The 16,884-nt window shown below is 33.7% G+C and overlaps 1 protein-coding gene across 8 annotated transcripts in view; it reads right to left on the reverse strand.

Annotated features, from left to right (window-relative positions):
- LOC126968464 (collagen alpha-1(XXII) chain-like) overlaps positions 1-4,314 on the reverse strand; it is a 122,985-nt gene extending 118,671 nt beyond the window's left edge. For all 8 annotated transcript variants that reach the window (XM_050813554.1, XM_050813563.1, XM_050813538.1 and 5 more), the window contains exon 1: positions 4,159-4,314. In XM_050813554.1, the coding sequence (XP_050669511.1) occupies positions 4,159-4,175 (17 nt within the window). In that variant the 5' untranslated portion in view covers positions 4,176-4,314. The remainder of the gene's footprint in view (positions 1-4,158) is intronic.
- Positions 4,315-16,884: the final 12,570 nt, after the last annotated feature.

The following is a 16,884-nucleotide window of genomic DNA, read 5'->3' on the forward strand; positions in this document are numbered from 1 at the left end:
CACCCTGGCCCATACGGCAAAAGAGAAAGCTGATCTCTTGTGCACTCTTTTCGTCTCCAACTCGACTCTTCACGACAACGGAACAACATCGCCGACCATCCCGCGATGTCAGAGCTCTATGCCTGAAGTACAGTTCAGACAGAAAACTGTTAGGCGAGCTCTGTTTTCGTTGGACGTCAGGAAGTCGAGCGGGCCGGATGGCATTTCTCCAATCGTGCTTAGAACGTGTGCCCCTGAGTTGACGCCGGTGCTAACGCGTTTATTCCGGCACTCTTATTCTTAAGGCGTAGTCCCTGACTCATGGAAGTCAGCCCTTGTCCATCCGATCCAAAAAAAAGGAGACAGTTCGGATCCGATACCTCCCTGCTCTCCAAAATCATGGAGAGCATAATTAGCCGTCAGCTATTAGTAAATCTTGAGGGTCACCAGTTGATCAACGATCGACAATACGGGTTTCGCCATGGTCGGTCGGCAGGTGATCTTCTGGTATACCTAACACATAGATGGGCAGCGGCTATTGAAAGCAAGGGGTAAGGCCTGGCAGTTAGCCTGGATATAGCGAAGGCCTTTGATCGTGTATGGCACAAGGCGCTCCTCTCCAAACTTCCATCATTTGGGCTTCCCGAGAGCTTGTGCAAGTGGACCTCCAGCTTCCTCACTGGGCGCAGCATACAGGTCGTTGTCGACGGATATTGCTCGAACCCGAAGCCCCCGAATGCTGGAGTGCCCCAAGGCTGTGTGCTGTCTCCCACGCTGTTTCTTCAATGATCAATGATATGTTGGACACCTCCAACATTCATTGCTATGCAGACGACAGCACTGGTGATGCCGTATACACTGGCCATGCAAGTCTCTCTCGGGAAATCGATGACTAGTGCCTGGAGAAACTTGTGTCTTGTATCGAGTCCTCTCTTGAGAAGGTCGCGGAATGGGGAAAATTGAACCTTGTCCAATTTAACCCCCAGAAGACTCAAGTTTGCGCGTTTACCACTAAAAAAACCTCATTTGTCGTATCACCGCTCTTCGACAACACTTCCCTCAAAGCCTCGCCTAGTATCGGAATACTGGGTCTCGAAATCTCGAGCGATTGCCAATTTCGTGGTCATCTGGAAGGCAAAGCCAAATTGGCTTCAAAGAAACTGGGCGTCATTAATAGAGCACAGCAATACTTCAAGCCGGCCCACATACTAGCGCTCTACAAAGCGCAGGTCCGGCCACACATGGAGTATTGCTGTCATCTCTGGTCTGGCGCACCTCAGTATTAGCTCGATCCATTTGACCGCGTGCAACGCAGAGCAGCTCGAATTGTCGGGGACACAGTGCCCTGTGAACGACTGGATCACTTGGCGTTGCGTAGAGACGTCGCTTCATTGTGTGTCTTCTACCGCATTTATCACGGGGAGTGTTCCGAAGAGCTGTTTAACCTGATTCCTGCCGCTGAATTACACCTTCGCACGACACGCCACAAGTTAGGATATCATCCTCACCATCTGGATGTGTGGCGGTCCTCCACAGTGCGGTTTTCAAGGAGCTTTCTTCCACGTACTACAAAGCTGTGGAATGAGCTTCCTTGTGCGGTGTTTCCGGGACGATACGACATGGGTACCTTCAAAAAAAGCGCGTACACCTTCCTTAAAGGCCGGCAACGCTCCTGTGATTCCTCTGGTGTTGCAAGAGTTTGTGGGCGGCGGTGATCACTTAACAACAGGTAAGCTCGTTTGTCGTCCTAGTCCTTAAAAAAAAATAAAAATTGAAAATTGCTGTTACAGTAAGGGTGCGATCTGTCGCAGAATTTATTTCTGTAATAAAATTTGCAAAATTTAATAAATCTACACAAATTTAGATAAATTATTAGTTAGTTTAGTTCAGATTCACTCAAAACTAAAAATAAAATAAAAAATTAACAAAACTGTATTGTTATTAAGAATTTTTGTTTTATTACACCAAAGAAGAATTAATTCTGACGTGAGTACATAGGTACACACTTATACATTTCCATTTTAAAACTGATGATGTTTTAGAAAACTTTCCTCTCTCCGTTACATTATATACCTATACACAGAGGTGGAACAGTTGATCTCTGCTTGTGTTTATTAATCTAAGGTTCTCTTAATACCTAGATATCCTAATTATACTAATATTTACAGCGAGGAACCTAAAACATATTAGTATAAAACAAAGTTGTAAGCAGACGCAAACAATCTGTTTCGTTTAATTATTTATCTTGTTATAAAAGAGAAAGTATTGATTTATTATTAATTCAAATTTACCGAGTTATGTTGTTATTGATGTTTTATATAGATGTCGAGGTGATTTGCATATGAACGTGAATGCATGTTTTATCAGTAGCGGATATTGTGAAGCATTGCTGGCTGTGAATGTGTATTTTTAAGGTTCCGTAATGGCAAAAAAGGAACACTTATAGATTCATCATGTCTGACTGTCTGTCTTTCCGTCCGTATGTCACAGCCACTTTTTTCCGAAACTATAAGAACTATACTGTCAAATTTTGGTGAAATCTATGAACCGCATTAAGATTTTCACACGAAAATAGAAAAAAAACTATATATTTTGGAAGTTCCCCATACTTAGAACTGAAACTCAAAATTTTTTTTTCATCAAACTCATATGTCTGGATTGGTGAAGGAGAAATGATACTGAGGTTTCTTATATCATTTTTTCCTAAGCTTGCGCGAGAGAAACTTCCAAAGTGGTCAATTGTGTCCTAAAATAAGAGAATGATTAAATTAAAAAAAACAAATGATGTACATTACCATGCAAACCCCACCGAATGTTGGTTTGAACAAGATCTAGGAAGTATTTTTTCTTAATCCGTCATAAATTGTTACAACGAACTAAAAGAACTTAAATATTATGATACTTGCTGCTACTGACGCACTTGGCCGCTTTTTATGAGCTTTTTTGCTGCAACTTGGTTTGTATGTATATATGTAATGTAATCTTTGATTTAGATTTTAACCCACATCAAAAAATCTTTTGGGCACGACGCATACATAGTATTCGAAATATAAGGTTGTTAGCGGGGTCGCTGTGCCTTGTGACGTCAAACTACACACATAAATAACGTTATGCGGAAATTTTACGCTTAATGAAATTTGTTTTTTATTCATTTTTATGGAATATCTGGAACCAATTTTATAAAAGTTATTTAAACATGAATCGGAACATGTAATTAAAATTACTTTTTTATCATTGTGTTAATAACAATTAAGTAATCTTAATTTTTATTAAATCAGATAGTAATTACATTGATTTTGAGAACAGAAACAAATATGTGTAAAATAATATTATGTAGACAGTTAAATTATTAATAACACTGTTCTCTTAAACAATCTTGATAAAGTTAATAGTTTTATTAAGGCGCTATAGTCCTAAAAAGTAACATTTTTGAAAATCTATTTAAAGGTAAGCGGCGCATACTTGTGTGCGAGCGAAATTAACAATTAAAAACAGGTTTAAAGTGATTTTTTTTAAATCTCTTTTAAGAATATTATTAACTATTGTGTATATTTTTTAAATATATTTTTCATGGTTCAAAAGAACCCAAATTTGAGATATTTCGAACACTTAAAAAATCATATCATTTAAAAATATTTTCTTTATCGTGAAAAGTAATAGAATCTTTATTATATTTTTTATTTTAATAAAGAATATAAAAAAATAGTGCCATTGAAAAATAACAATTCCTTTCAATTGTTTAAGCAATTACGGTTTAAGCAATATAGCACGGGGTTGCCATAAATGCATGCATACATTTATATCATCAGTATGACAATTTGAAGAGAATTGCGTAAAAAAATTGTGGTGGAATAGTTTTTGGTACTCATGCACCGATTGCTCCTGGACTACTACGTTTTATTACGTTTTTAATAATTATTTATTGATATTATTTAATACATTCGTAATAATGTAATAAAAGTCATATTATATTCCAATAAAATTATATCAATGAACCAGTTTAATCAGTAATATGTTATATTATGCTTATAAAAATAGTCAGTGGTATTAATCGTAATATAAATTAAAAATTTTGTTCTTCTGAAGTTTAAGGCATGAATTCGAATTTATTAAAATAACTGTGAATTACATTGTTATAATGTAAATTCTCAAAAAACTTTATATAAAAAATTAACTTACATAAATTTATATTTCATGATGACGCAATACACTTTCACGATTTTACACTATTATACTCTAATCACGTTAACACATACAATTAACATCTCCGTATAAATTCGTACATTTCGATGCGCGTGCGCATATAGCACGTCTCACCACGACTTCTTACCGACTGAGGACTGACTAGTCTATTCAGTGCCGCGCTCTATACGATAGGAGCTTTAAGCTAGAGATTATCGATAATATTATTATAATTAGTAATAAAAGATGATCCCTATAATAGTCCGGTGGTAAGTGACCCTGTCTACTGAGCTAGTGGTCCCGGGTTTGAATCCCTGTAGGTACAAACATTTATATGATGAATATGAATGTATTTTTAGAGTCATGGATGTTTTTAAGTATTTATGTTTGTTTAAGTAAGTTTATGGTATTTAATAAAGCTAAGCCTAGTTTGGGGCAAGATAATTTGTGTAAGGTGTATCAATACTATATTAATATTAGCTGACCCAGCAAACGTTGTATTGCCGATATTAAAATCGCGATACAAAAGTAACTGTTCATCGTAGATGGGTGAAAATTTGAAGTTGTATGTATTTTTTAATGCTGACTCATAATCAAACAAATTAAAAAAAAATGCCAAAAAAATTCGAAAAAAAAAAATTTCGTCCTTAACATTTAGGAGGATGATAAATAGATGTTGTCCGATTCTCAGACCTACCCAATATGTACTCAAAATTTCATAAGAATCGGTCAAGCCGTTTCGGAGGAGTTCGGTCCCGCACACCGTGACACGAGAATTGTATATATTAGATATTATAATAAGTGTATATTAATATGCAGTGCTAAAGTTGACTAAACTTCGTACATTTTTGTAGATAAATACCTAAGGCTAAGAATGGTAACATTTCATTTTTTTTTGATGAACTACAATGATGTCCAAGCGAATGATTTACTTATAAAACTTCATCCGAATTGGGGTATTCACACCTCTGAATTTAAATGCATTTGTTCATAGATATGGTTCTCTGTTGGAATCTATATAATATGTGACTGAAAGAATACGTAGTACTTTTACTTCCAGTCTTTAGGATATTGTGCGAGGAGGAGGATAGAAGTGGGGGGCATCTTTGGACAGGATATGTACCACAAAGGCGTCTATTTCTGTCGTGAAATGTCTACACATTATTGTGTTTCGGTATGAAATTACTACTACTAAATTACTGGGCAAATGAGACTTAACATCTTACGTCTCAAGTTGACGAGCGCAATTATTGTAGTGCCACTTAGAATTTATGGGCTGTTCAAGAATCCTGAGTGGCATTGCATTGTAATGGGAAGGGCGTATCAATCACCATCAGCTGAACGTCCTGCTCATCTCGTCCCGTATTTTCATAAAAAAAATGAAACTGAAGCCATTAATACGTTAAGCCAGACAGACGCGGCGGATAGACTTGTTAGTCTACCCGTCACATACAAACAAAATTGTTATTTAGTATATAATATGTGACAAATATAACGCTTGTTCATTTATGATAACACCTAGAAATGATAGTATCCGACATACTTTTTAAATCGATGATTAGATTGTATTATAAAATGTGTTATGACTGCTCTCTCTTTAGTTCTAAAAAACTTCATATTATGGACAGTTTTCAAGTTGAACGTTGCTCGAAAATAATATAATACAAATACAATAAAGAGCCCTCAAATACATTTAAAATCATTCATGATCTGTTTTTAAAATTATCGTTCGGTAAAAGTCATTTATTTAATTCATCCTGTAAATTAAATTCGGCCAAAATCGAGTCCCATCCCTTAAGTGAAATTCAAATTGTAAAAAAAAGGTTGGTACTACATAATACTGCAGAATGCTAATAATAATAATACAGAAGTTCAAGGCTACATACTCAAACTAAAATTACATAAATTTGGACGCTAATGAACTATAAAATCACACAATAGTAATAATACGATAGCCATTCACCCAGTAATCTTGAACCTGTTCAAAATAGATTTTATTGCTTCGTGACGCAAGACTTATTTTTATTTATTTAGATCCATGAACGAGACCTGAATATAAATTCAACTTCGTTTTACATGCTTTAAATTAGCTACACATGCATATAATATTATTTACTTTAAAAAACTGCACATGTATCAGGAACCGATGATAATCCAATATTTTCTTTTACCTGTATGAAGAATCACCAGGGTAACTTCGAAACACTTATGGCGTTACAAATAAACTTGGTATAAGGTTATACCAGAGAATAAACCAAGAATATGCAAACTGTTGACTATTTCGCTGACAACACTGTCAATACAGTGATAATTCTGAAGTTTTCCAAATGCTAAGCAGCCTTGCAAATAAACGCCGGAAACGTGCGAACTCCGAATAAACCAATGATAAGCAAAATGTCTATTTGTAAACATTTTGCATATTGGTTTATTCTCCAGAATAACTTTAGGCCTTTAGTTTATTTGTAAGATAAGATAACATAAGATGTAAAAAAACCTGCCTTTTAATAATAAGTACCTACTTCTGATGCAGTATACCTACTGATGCTATTAGACGATTTTTTTATAAAAAACAAGAAAATAATTGCTTATAAAATACTCCGTTAAAAGTAGAAAATATTTTATGGAAATCGATAAGCTTACTATGCTTATAAAATTATCAGCGGTCTTTATTACATACCGAATGTACTTCACAACTTTTCTTATTTAAAAAAAGGATATTTTTTAAACTTTAATTTAAAAACAATTTCGTTGCTTACGTGTGTATTTTCGTCATATTATTCCTTGCAACTGTGATATTATTGTTTGCTGATTTGGATATATTGTCTCACTATATGAACATATTTTGTTCGTTCAACATCATTCATTAAAAATAGTTTTGTATTCTCTTAATTTCCATGGGGGCTATTTTGTAATTCGCCACCTTGATTTTTAGTATTATTTTCTTGGTTGATATTTATACTATATAATGTAGTAGGGATATATGCTTACGTACAAACTATTACACATTCTGTAAATAAATAAACTGTCTAACTATTTCAGCTTACGAAATACAGGCCACTGACAGACCGCCGCACGGACGGACAGCGTAGTATTAGTAATAAAGTTCCCGTTAGTTATACTTTAAATAGATAACCACCCATAAATAAAACTCTTGCAGATTCTTTTCGTACTCAGGATATATTATCATATCCTTGTAAATGCTACGTTATTAATAAACGCGAAGTAAAGTTATTCCAAATTTATAACATTTTGCCATTATATCACCTTTGTTACTACAGAATTACATGACAAGGAGAAGTAATTTTAAACTTGGTGTAACCTAATATAGCGTTTATTGATGACATTTAATGTATTTATACTGGAGTATTCACCTAAATCAAATCGATGTGGTAAGAAGAGGTAAACATAATATTTCAGCTTGAGAAAATCTCAAAAAGAAATTTGAATATTATAATATATTTTTGATAAAAACACTTGAAATTTAATGAAGCAATGTATGTAATCACCAAGTCTCTCTATAGCAGAATTAACTTGGAGCGGAATAGCATTTTAATAGTAACGAGAGTCTGTATACGCGACTAATTTTAGTGTGAAATTAAATTAAAACTGGATACGGAAGGAACTGTAGGGCTGCTGTCTTACCAAAAGATTAGCTGTTTATTTTGTAAAGTGTTAACTCTTACAAGATTTGATACATTTTTAAACGTAGAACTATTTGCAATATATTTTGTAGTAGATTTGTTTGCCGCGGTTGACTTTTATACTTTTTGTCATAATAATAATAATAATATAGCCTTTTATTCAGATCACTTAGTACAATGAATTTTTAAACTTATGTAAAGGACTAGCATTAAAATCTTCAACTTAATAGATCTGAATAAATTTAATCTAATATTTGTTACTTGGTTGTCTTTCCTAGATCTGTTTGCCAATAGGCAAAGGCCTCCTCCCACCATTTCCATTCCTTTCTTTCTTGAGCTACTATGTTCCATGTGACTTTTGTCATCATAATAACGTCTTATTAATCAACGCACTAAACGCACGAAAAAGAGTCACGTTCCGCCTGAGCCGAGCGTGCAAGTGAGAGTGGGGAACAAGCGAGAGCGCGAAACAAGCGAGAGCGTGGAACAAGCGAGAGCATGGAACAAGCGAGAGCGTGGAACAAGCGAGAGCGTGGAACAAGCGAGAACGTGGAACAAGCGAGAGCGTGGAACAAGCACAAGTGCGGAACACATGAGAGCGCGGAACAAGTAAGAGTGCGGAACAAGCGATAAGAATGCACGATCGGCCTAAGCGTTCGGCTTGTGACCCATCTTGTTCTTTGATAAAAAAGTGGTATCTTACGGTTAGAATTTTGAATAAAAAATCATAAATAATCATAATATAAACGATCGTATTACAAGCTCTATTATTGGAGTGAAAAAATCTATGCTTTCAATAATATGAATATTTAATTAAGTTTTTGCATGCTTTTAATTTAAGCTGGATAGTGGCAGCATTGTAATATTTAAGATCTGGACATACCCTATTCAATGGCATAGTAAATAATTTTATTTAAAGCTGTTTTCTTGTGACGTTTATCACGTAAAATTAACGTCCGGGAACCAATTTTAGAGAAACCAATTTTTTGCTTGGATTTGTGTACAGAGCTACCCTTGATGGTTGATTACAGAATAACCTGTATTGAGAGAGTTCTAAATTCGTAGGTATGTTTTTTTTTATTGAGGTCGGTTAAAAAAGTGACTCTATTGTTTTCATTGCTGACTGTGTCCTTTCATCTGTCCCATTCGGACAAGCGGGTCTTGTCTGGGGACTTGTCAATAATTGTACCATATTTAATGACAAAATATTAATTTAATTAAATTACTTACGCTTTTTGCATATAAATCTTTCATAAATAAAATAACCTTAACAATGATAAGTCACACCATCTTTTTTTTTGAGTCGTTAATGTATTATTTAAGCACTTTTTATACTTAGGCTTGTTGGTTGACACACGACTAAGGAGAAAATATGTGTGCTTACATTGTCTTTAAGCACACTTTTGCCGTTCCGTTATCAGAATGCGAATGAAATGTCTATATGTATAGAGTGTCATTGACTACAGGAGCGAATCTTTATAAATTTAATATTTTTTCTGATTTCAGTTTTTTTTTTTCGTTTATTTTTTATTTCGTTATTTGTTAATATCATAACCATTTCTATGAAAATTTTCAAGCCGAGATATTGAAAAATACATTCTATGGAATTTCTTTCATATACTGATTTATTGATTCCTTATTATAGTTCTATTGATGAAAAAAATTTCGTTCGTACATAGTAATAAAGTACAAAAAATTTGTGGACCTGTTTCACAATGTACAAGTATATGTTTATTGCATATCCATATTACACTTTTTATTGGTATAACTCTAAAAATCTCTTCTACAACTGTTTTCTTATCAATTATTACATTGTTTTGAACTTTCGAATAGGATATTTGGAAATTTCAACAAATTAGTTGTCTTGAGCCTTTCATAGCTTTCATAATATTATTATATTGTCTGGCAAATGTATATGCTATATGCTGCCAGTACCATCCTATAATTCAATGGGCGCTTCATGTGCTGCTTAAGGCGACACTAAATGCCAGCGACCTTGAGCAATATGAGTTCACGGCTGCCGGCCATCTATGTAACAAAGCCAATATGTTCAAAATTCTTGCGTGGAAAACAGTTTATGCTTATATCTACGTTATTCACTACTAATCTGAATAAATGAACCTACGCAAAAAAAGAAAAGTAGTAGTTCAAAAAGGCTCGGCAGTGTTAACTATAACCAACAGCGAGCATTAGAAACCTACAAATAAGACTTAAGGATGTGTGTAACAGGATTAAGTAGTGTTCATAGCTCAAAAAACACCATGTTTGCGTGTTTTCCGCTTACTCTTCCCCTTAACACTATTTATAAAGTACATTGTGAAACGCACACTACGTCTTTATTGGATAGATAAGTCTCAGGTAGCTTATACGTAACTTTACTTGTATATTGTGGAACAGGGCCTTAGAGAAATATTTATTATTATGAAATATTTTAGTACATCGCTGAAGTTAATGATTAATGAAAAATCTTTTGTGTATCTGTCAAGTTCCTGTGATAAATACGAGCATGGAGCAATGTCTGCATAAAAAACTTTATGACAGTGTTATGTTTTATCAGTCTCCAAATTTGACTGAAATCTTAATAGCACTCTGATGACCCTAGCCACTTGAACGGAAATAATAAAGCATTAATGGCACCCGCTATTAACATCTGGCCGAGATGATGCATCGCTTTGTGTACGTAATTGAAGTTTTGCATCTGTGATATTATAAACAGCGTGACAGAAAATGTTATATTTTTCTAAAATACAATGCATTTTTGAAGGAAAACTTGATCTGAAGTAAGGAACTTTTACTTAACTCAGATCTTTTTACGGAAGCAACACTTAGTACTTCGGTCTGAAAAAAAAGTAATTGAAACAATTTTAAACCGTTATAATTTAAATTACATTTTACACTTCTTTGTAAGATATATTAAATCTCAGTTGTTAAAATAAAATCAATAATTTTATAGTAACAGTTTTTATTACAGGTAGAGAAAATGCCAACTTTACTGAAAAGATGAGGATATAATGTCATCGTTTGCGAGAACAAAAATAGCAAACAGATCTAACAATGCACCTAGCTCTTCAGCAATACGTGAGAATTTAGTTGCTAACATGGCATTAATTAATGTATAAATAATATATTATATTTATGTATCTGTTAATTATTCCTACAGGTAAATAATTAGTACAAACACATTGATAACATCGCTAGTAGAGCTAACCAGTGTATGGGATTTATAAAGAGATCCTGTTACCAACTCTCAAGGTTTATAGGCTTTAATGACGTTGTATTGCACATAATTATTATATTCGTAGTATACTTGAGTATAATACACAAATTAGGAACCCTCAGTATATTATAATAACAGGTTAGAATCAATCCAAAGCAGATTTGTTAAAACCTTCAATATAAGTGCAAAAGATACAGGCATGTTCGTTGAGGGTGGGGTGACTTTTTCGCTGTAATAAGAACGAGAATCGCGACATTTTGGAGTTGATTGCGCAGCTCAAATAATAAAATCCTCACGGCTATATCTGACGATATCAGGAGCCCTATATATAAACGATGGATATCTGTTCACATGGAGAGTAACAAAAAAAAATTAGACTTCTAATGAATATTATGAATTTTTATATTTTGGACACCACACATATACAGTGATGGTTTTCTAGTTTTTAAGTTTACTTTTAATAAGAATAAAGAATTAATGTTAACTATACGAAAATGGTTATGAGTCAAGATACAAGAGACAATATAATTATATTATCACTCCATAAGAGACGCAAAGTAGCTGATATTCTATTCTTAAGGCGACACTAAATGCCAGCGACCTTGAGCGATATGAGTTCACGGCTGCCGGCCCACCATCTATGTAACAAAGCCAATATTCAAAATTCTTGCATGGAAAACCTCATATATTAACAGGCGCAAGCAGTCTATATGCTTACAATTCTCACTATTCATTATTAATCTGAATAAATGTACCAACACAAAAAAGTACAAGCTTCAAGAATAACTTTTCTGAGATTAGTACTTAACAAATGCGTCATGCCGAGAAAAAACTTGTTTAACTGCAAAGAAAACTGGTAGTTCAAAATAGCTCTGGAGTGTTAACTATAACCAACAGCAAACCTTAGCAACCTACAAATAAGACTTAAGGGTATGTGTAATATTATGATAAAGTAGTGTTCATAGCTCCAAATGCTATATTTTCATCATTAAACTTGTCTAAAAAAACCGTGTTTTCGTGTTTTCTGCTTACCCTTCGCCTTAACAAAAATTTGCACAATTTTTTATCGATGCTCCACATCTTCTCTCGATCATAAATTTAAGCATCCCGAGAATCGCAAGCCATCCTAAATATTTACATATACCCCATTGTGTGACAAATTACAAACAAAACTCATTTTTCTCAAGAACATCTCACTCCATAAATAATCTTAAAGGCTTTTCTGAATTTGACCTGTTTAATTCATCCATAGATTATCTATCTGATCAAATATGACTAAAACTGATTTATAACGTGTCTCCGTAACTGTCCATATAAACAACATAATCAATATAAATCAAATCAAATCAAATCAAAATCAATTTATTCATGTAGGTCACGGAAATAACACTTTTGAATGTCAAAAAAAATTTTTTTTATTGAATCTACCGCTACTTCGTAAAGGGTTGAGCTAATGAGAAGAAGTAGCAAGAAACTCATTGCCACTCTTTTATATCAAGATTTATTTTAATAATAACCAAACCTATGTAATCATAAACACTTACATATGATATTTAAGTATATAATATGTTAATACTGATGATTAATAATATGTAATTGTATATAAATCCAAAAAAATGTACCTGTATTATGCTGTGTATGTTAGATTCAATATGCGAAAACTTTTAAATGGTCTAAAATGTTCTTACTGAAAATGTTTAGTAATTATGTTATTGTTTATATTAATATTAATTATATTCAAATTCAAATATTTTTATTCAAAATAGGATGTGACATCACTTATTGAAATTCAAAAAACTACCACCCATTCCAAAATGAATGCCTCAGACCTGAGAAGAATGGGCGCAACAAACTCAGCAGGCTTTTTTTTTCATCGAATAAATATGTTCACAAAGTAATATTGTACAATTAAACTTATTATTTAATAGCCTGAGGGCGGTCACTCCATTCCAAATGTGTGGTATTATTAAGAAAGTCATTTATGTTATAGTAACCTTTACCACACAAACGTTTTTTAACAATTCTTTTGAATAACGTAATACTTTTGTTTTGAACATTTTCTGGGATCTTGTAGTAAAAGCATATACATCGCCCCACAAAAGACTTACTAACTTGACCTAGCCGAGTAGTAGGCATCATAAATTTATGTCTGTTCCTATATCACACTGACACAAATAAATTTTCTTCCTTTTCTAGCATTTTCCACTACATGGAGTTAAATGGTATAACTCTGCACCAACATTACCTTATTCAATAATAGTCAGTTATTGCACAATGACGAAATTAGTTTGATAGTAAATGACCTACTAATATCCTCAACCTTAAGCAATAATGTAAAAAATTATCACTCATATTTCGCGATTATCGAAAAATTATCGCTGATATTTTTCTATGGCAATACAAACATACTTTCACGAAGATAGTGTGATTCAGGTTAATCGATTGCTTGCACAAACGCCGCGCCTGAGCGGTGAAATTTGGCACACTTTATCTAACGTCTTATTAAATATTATGTTTGTTTCATTATCACTGCCGGTAGCAAGTCAAAGAATAGGGTAAGCTGCAGTAAGGATAGCTGTTTGTAACATTATCTATATAACTGACTTTTACTGCATATGAATTTTTATACCGAACCAACACTAGTCATATATCATTTTAGGGTTTTTGCCATAGTCGCCTCGCTCTCGGAGAAGTATGCTGCTGCCCATCCTGCGCTCTTTGTACACCTTAGTTGCCTCTTATGACACCCACGGGAGGAGATGGGGTGGTGCTATTCTGTTGCGCTGATCAAAATCGCTGGAATACATTGGATGCGTGCAGGACCGATCGTCGTCAAGATCTTTTGGGGAGGCCATTCTCCAGCAGTGGACATCTTCCGGGTGATATGTTGGTGATGATGACTAACATCAGAGTACTACTTATTATTATTGTTGTGTGCATGTCCTTGTGCTCGGTATTTTAATAACAACCTTAAGTTAAAAAAAAATTTTGAAATTCCTTTAACACCGAGCCGTATCGTTTCCACATACCTAATTTGACAGGTGTAAAAAATTTCATCTGCTACCGCTTCAGCAGAGGCGTCGTACAGCAGATTTAGTGTATTTGCATTATAGTGAACAGTAATATCGTCCAGAGTTACTTAGCATGCTTGGACTAGTAGCGCATGCCTTTCCATTAGGTAATCTTGGCCTTTTACCTTTTTTTTTTGGAGGTCTTGGATAGTTAGCACACCTATAAACTGAGAACACCCTATCGTACGCAGGTTTGCACATACACTCTCTCTCTTTCTCTCTCTCACACACACACACACATACACACACATTCACACATACACACACACACACACACACATTTACCTCTATTCTTTGGAATTTCAAGCTTTTTAGTCACTGTGTAAAAGTGGAATCCTGGTGACCCGTAATACAGGTATTTTATTACCTACCACAGGCACCAGCGATCCACGACCAAAACTTATGTATCCCCTGTATTTTTTTTTAAGCTTACATACTCCTATGGTGAGGTGTAATTATCGTGCAAATAGCTTCATTACTAGAAGCTACAGAAGTTATAGCGACTTGTTAAATGACGTAGATCTAGATTTTTTTCTAAATCTAGCACAAATTAAAAATAACCTTATCTAATAAGTTAGTAGTTTTAAAGGGTAAAATTAAATCATATCAATTGTTCTACATAAATGTGGAAACTTTAAAGTAGCCTTCATTAGTTTTAATTATTTCATAAGTTATAATTATTGTAAGCTAGCTGTAAGTTTCCCAAAGGTTTAAATTATTAATTATAAATAAATAAAACAATCAAGAGTTGACATAAAAATATCGATAGTTGGTTCATCTGTTGTTAAAGGTACAAATATCGCCCAACAATATACTTACTACCTCAACTTTACCAATTCTGCCGTGAAGCAGTTATATGTAAACTAATAATTATTGTGTTTCGGCCTGAAGGGCGAATCAGTTGCCGCTCAGAATTTTTGGGGTTTTTCAAGAATCCTGAATGGCATTGCATTGTAATGGGCAGGGCGTATCAATTACCATCAACTGAACGTCCTCCTCGTCTCGTCTCTTATTTTCTTTAAAAAAAACAAGTAAGTCTTTTGTTCCTGGTTTTAACATAATGATTATCATATAAACATATTGTGTCTAAACGCAGCATGAGACGGGCCAGCTACTTAATACTACCTTAGACTAGAACCAGAGACCACCAAATGGAAAGGACCACCAGGTAAGAGGTAAGACCAAAGCAGCGATGGGCAGATGAGATCGTGCAGGCGGTGGGGAGAAACTGGATCGATCAGGGCAAGGATAGGGAAAAATGGAAAAATTTGGGGGAGGCCTATGGCCTATAGGCCCTACCCAAAATGGGTGCCTGGGGCCAAACCAAAATTATATAATAATAAATAATTAAACTGGTCACTTTTAATAAAACTAACACTAGATTTTAAGAACTTTAAATTAGTAACATTTGATTGTACAATATGGGTTATGGAATAACTGGCTTATTATATATTATATTATATAAGACTAGAACCAATTATGACTAGCGTATGTTTATTTACGAGGGCGCATAAATTTTTAACAGTTTATCTGTTAAAAAGATTGAGTCGCATAAAACATTTAAATTTAAGTTCATTATTTTAAAGATTTTATAAAAAAACATGTTTGAAAAAGTTTGTATTACGACATTGACCTGTATTTAAGTGTATAATTATAATATATTTTATTAAGAAGAATATTCTAAGTACCTAGATATGTATGAACTGAGATATGTATGGTAATGGAGAACAAATTATTACATCCTTATAAGTTCTCATGTTACGTTATGTTTTTAATGAGAAAATAAATATCCTTATCACAGTTTTGACAGTGAGAATATAAGAATATATTGAGAAGCAACAATATTAATATGTAAATTTCTTTGAATTTAAAATAATGATAATAATATCGGCTTCATTGTCTTAAAATAATATCCCATGGGACTATATAAATAGCTTAAGTAAACAAAGCGAGCCACAACTTTCTCAGTTAACTGTTTCACTGTCAGAGTCTGTTAGCTAATCCTTTTATACTGGGGTCCCAGCACTTTGGAATCAAGGGTAATAATGCCAAGGAATATAGCAGATTCTTCAGGTGTTTTCTCTTCTCTGTTTAACGTCCTCATTAATTATATTACAGGTTTGTTGAAGTACGAACGTAACCTTTTACGCATACAATATAATTAACGACAAAATGTATATCGTACTAATTAAAAGCTTTCTATAGGTAATTATTATCGTTTTATTTACTTTTATTTAATTTATCAGTATCGATCCTTGTCGGCGCTGAACAGAAATAGGCAGATAATTGAACACAGCAGTTTTTTTTTCAACAGATTGTTATAAAATAATTGCAAAATGTTACTTATTCTATAGATCAGTGATAGTAATATGCAAATCAATGCAGCTATATCTTAAATTTGTTCCTAAGAAAGCACAGACAAGTAGTAATCTATATATCATTTGCTGTGGGATCTTTCAATCAAGATAATGTATTAAAATACTGCCAGTACCTAAACGTTTTTCTCAAACATAACATTTTATACACAGCAAACGATTAATATTACAGATGTATTGTAGTCTTTTTGAATGAGCATGACTATCATCGGTGACTAGATATCACATGATATTACACAAATACACATAGATAATGCACCCTGACACATTGAAACGTTGTGAAAAGAATGGCGTAAATAAATAAAAATAATATGTGGTGTTAGTAACTTGAGCTAATGAAAGGCAAGGTCACATTACTCAAACTAATAGATCAAATTCATTATTTTGAGTGGCAGCATCTTGCAAAGCTAAAATTCAAA

Source organism: Leptidea sinapis, chromosome 1 (genome assembly GCF_905404315.1).
Source record: "Leptidea sinapis chromosome 1, ilLepSina1.1, whole genome shotgun sequence".
In the NCBI taxonomy this organism is placed as follows: domain Eukaryota; kingdom Metazoa; phylum Arthropoda; class Insecta; order Lepidoptera; family Pieridae; genus Leptidea; species Leptidea sinapis.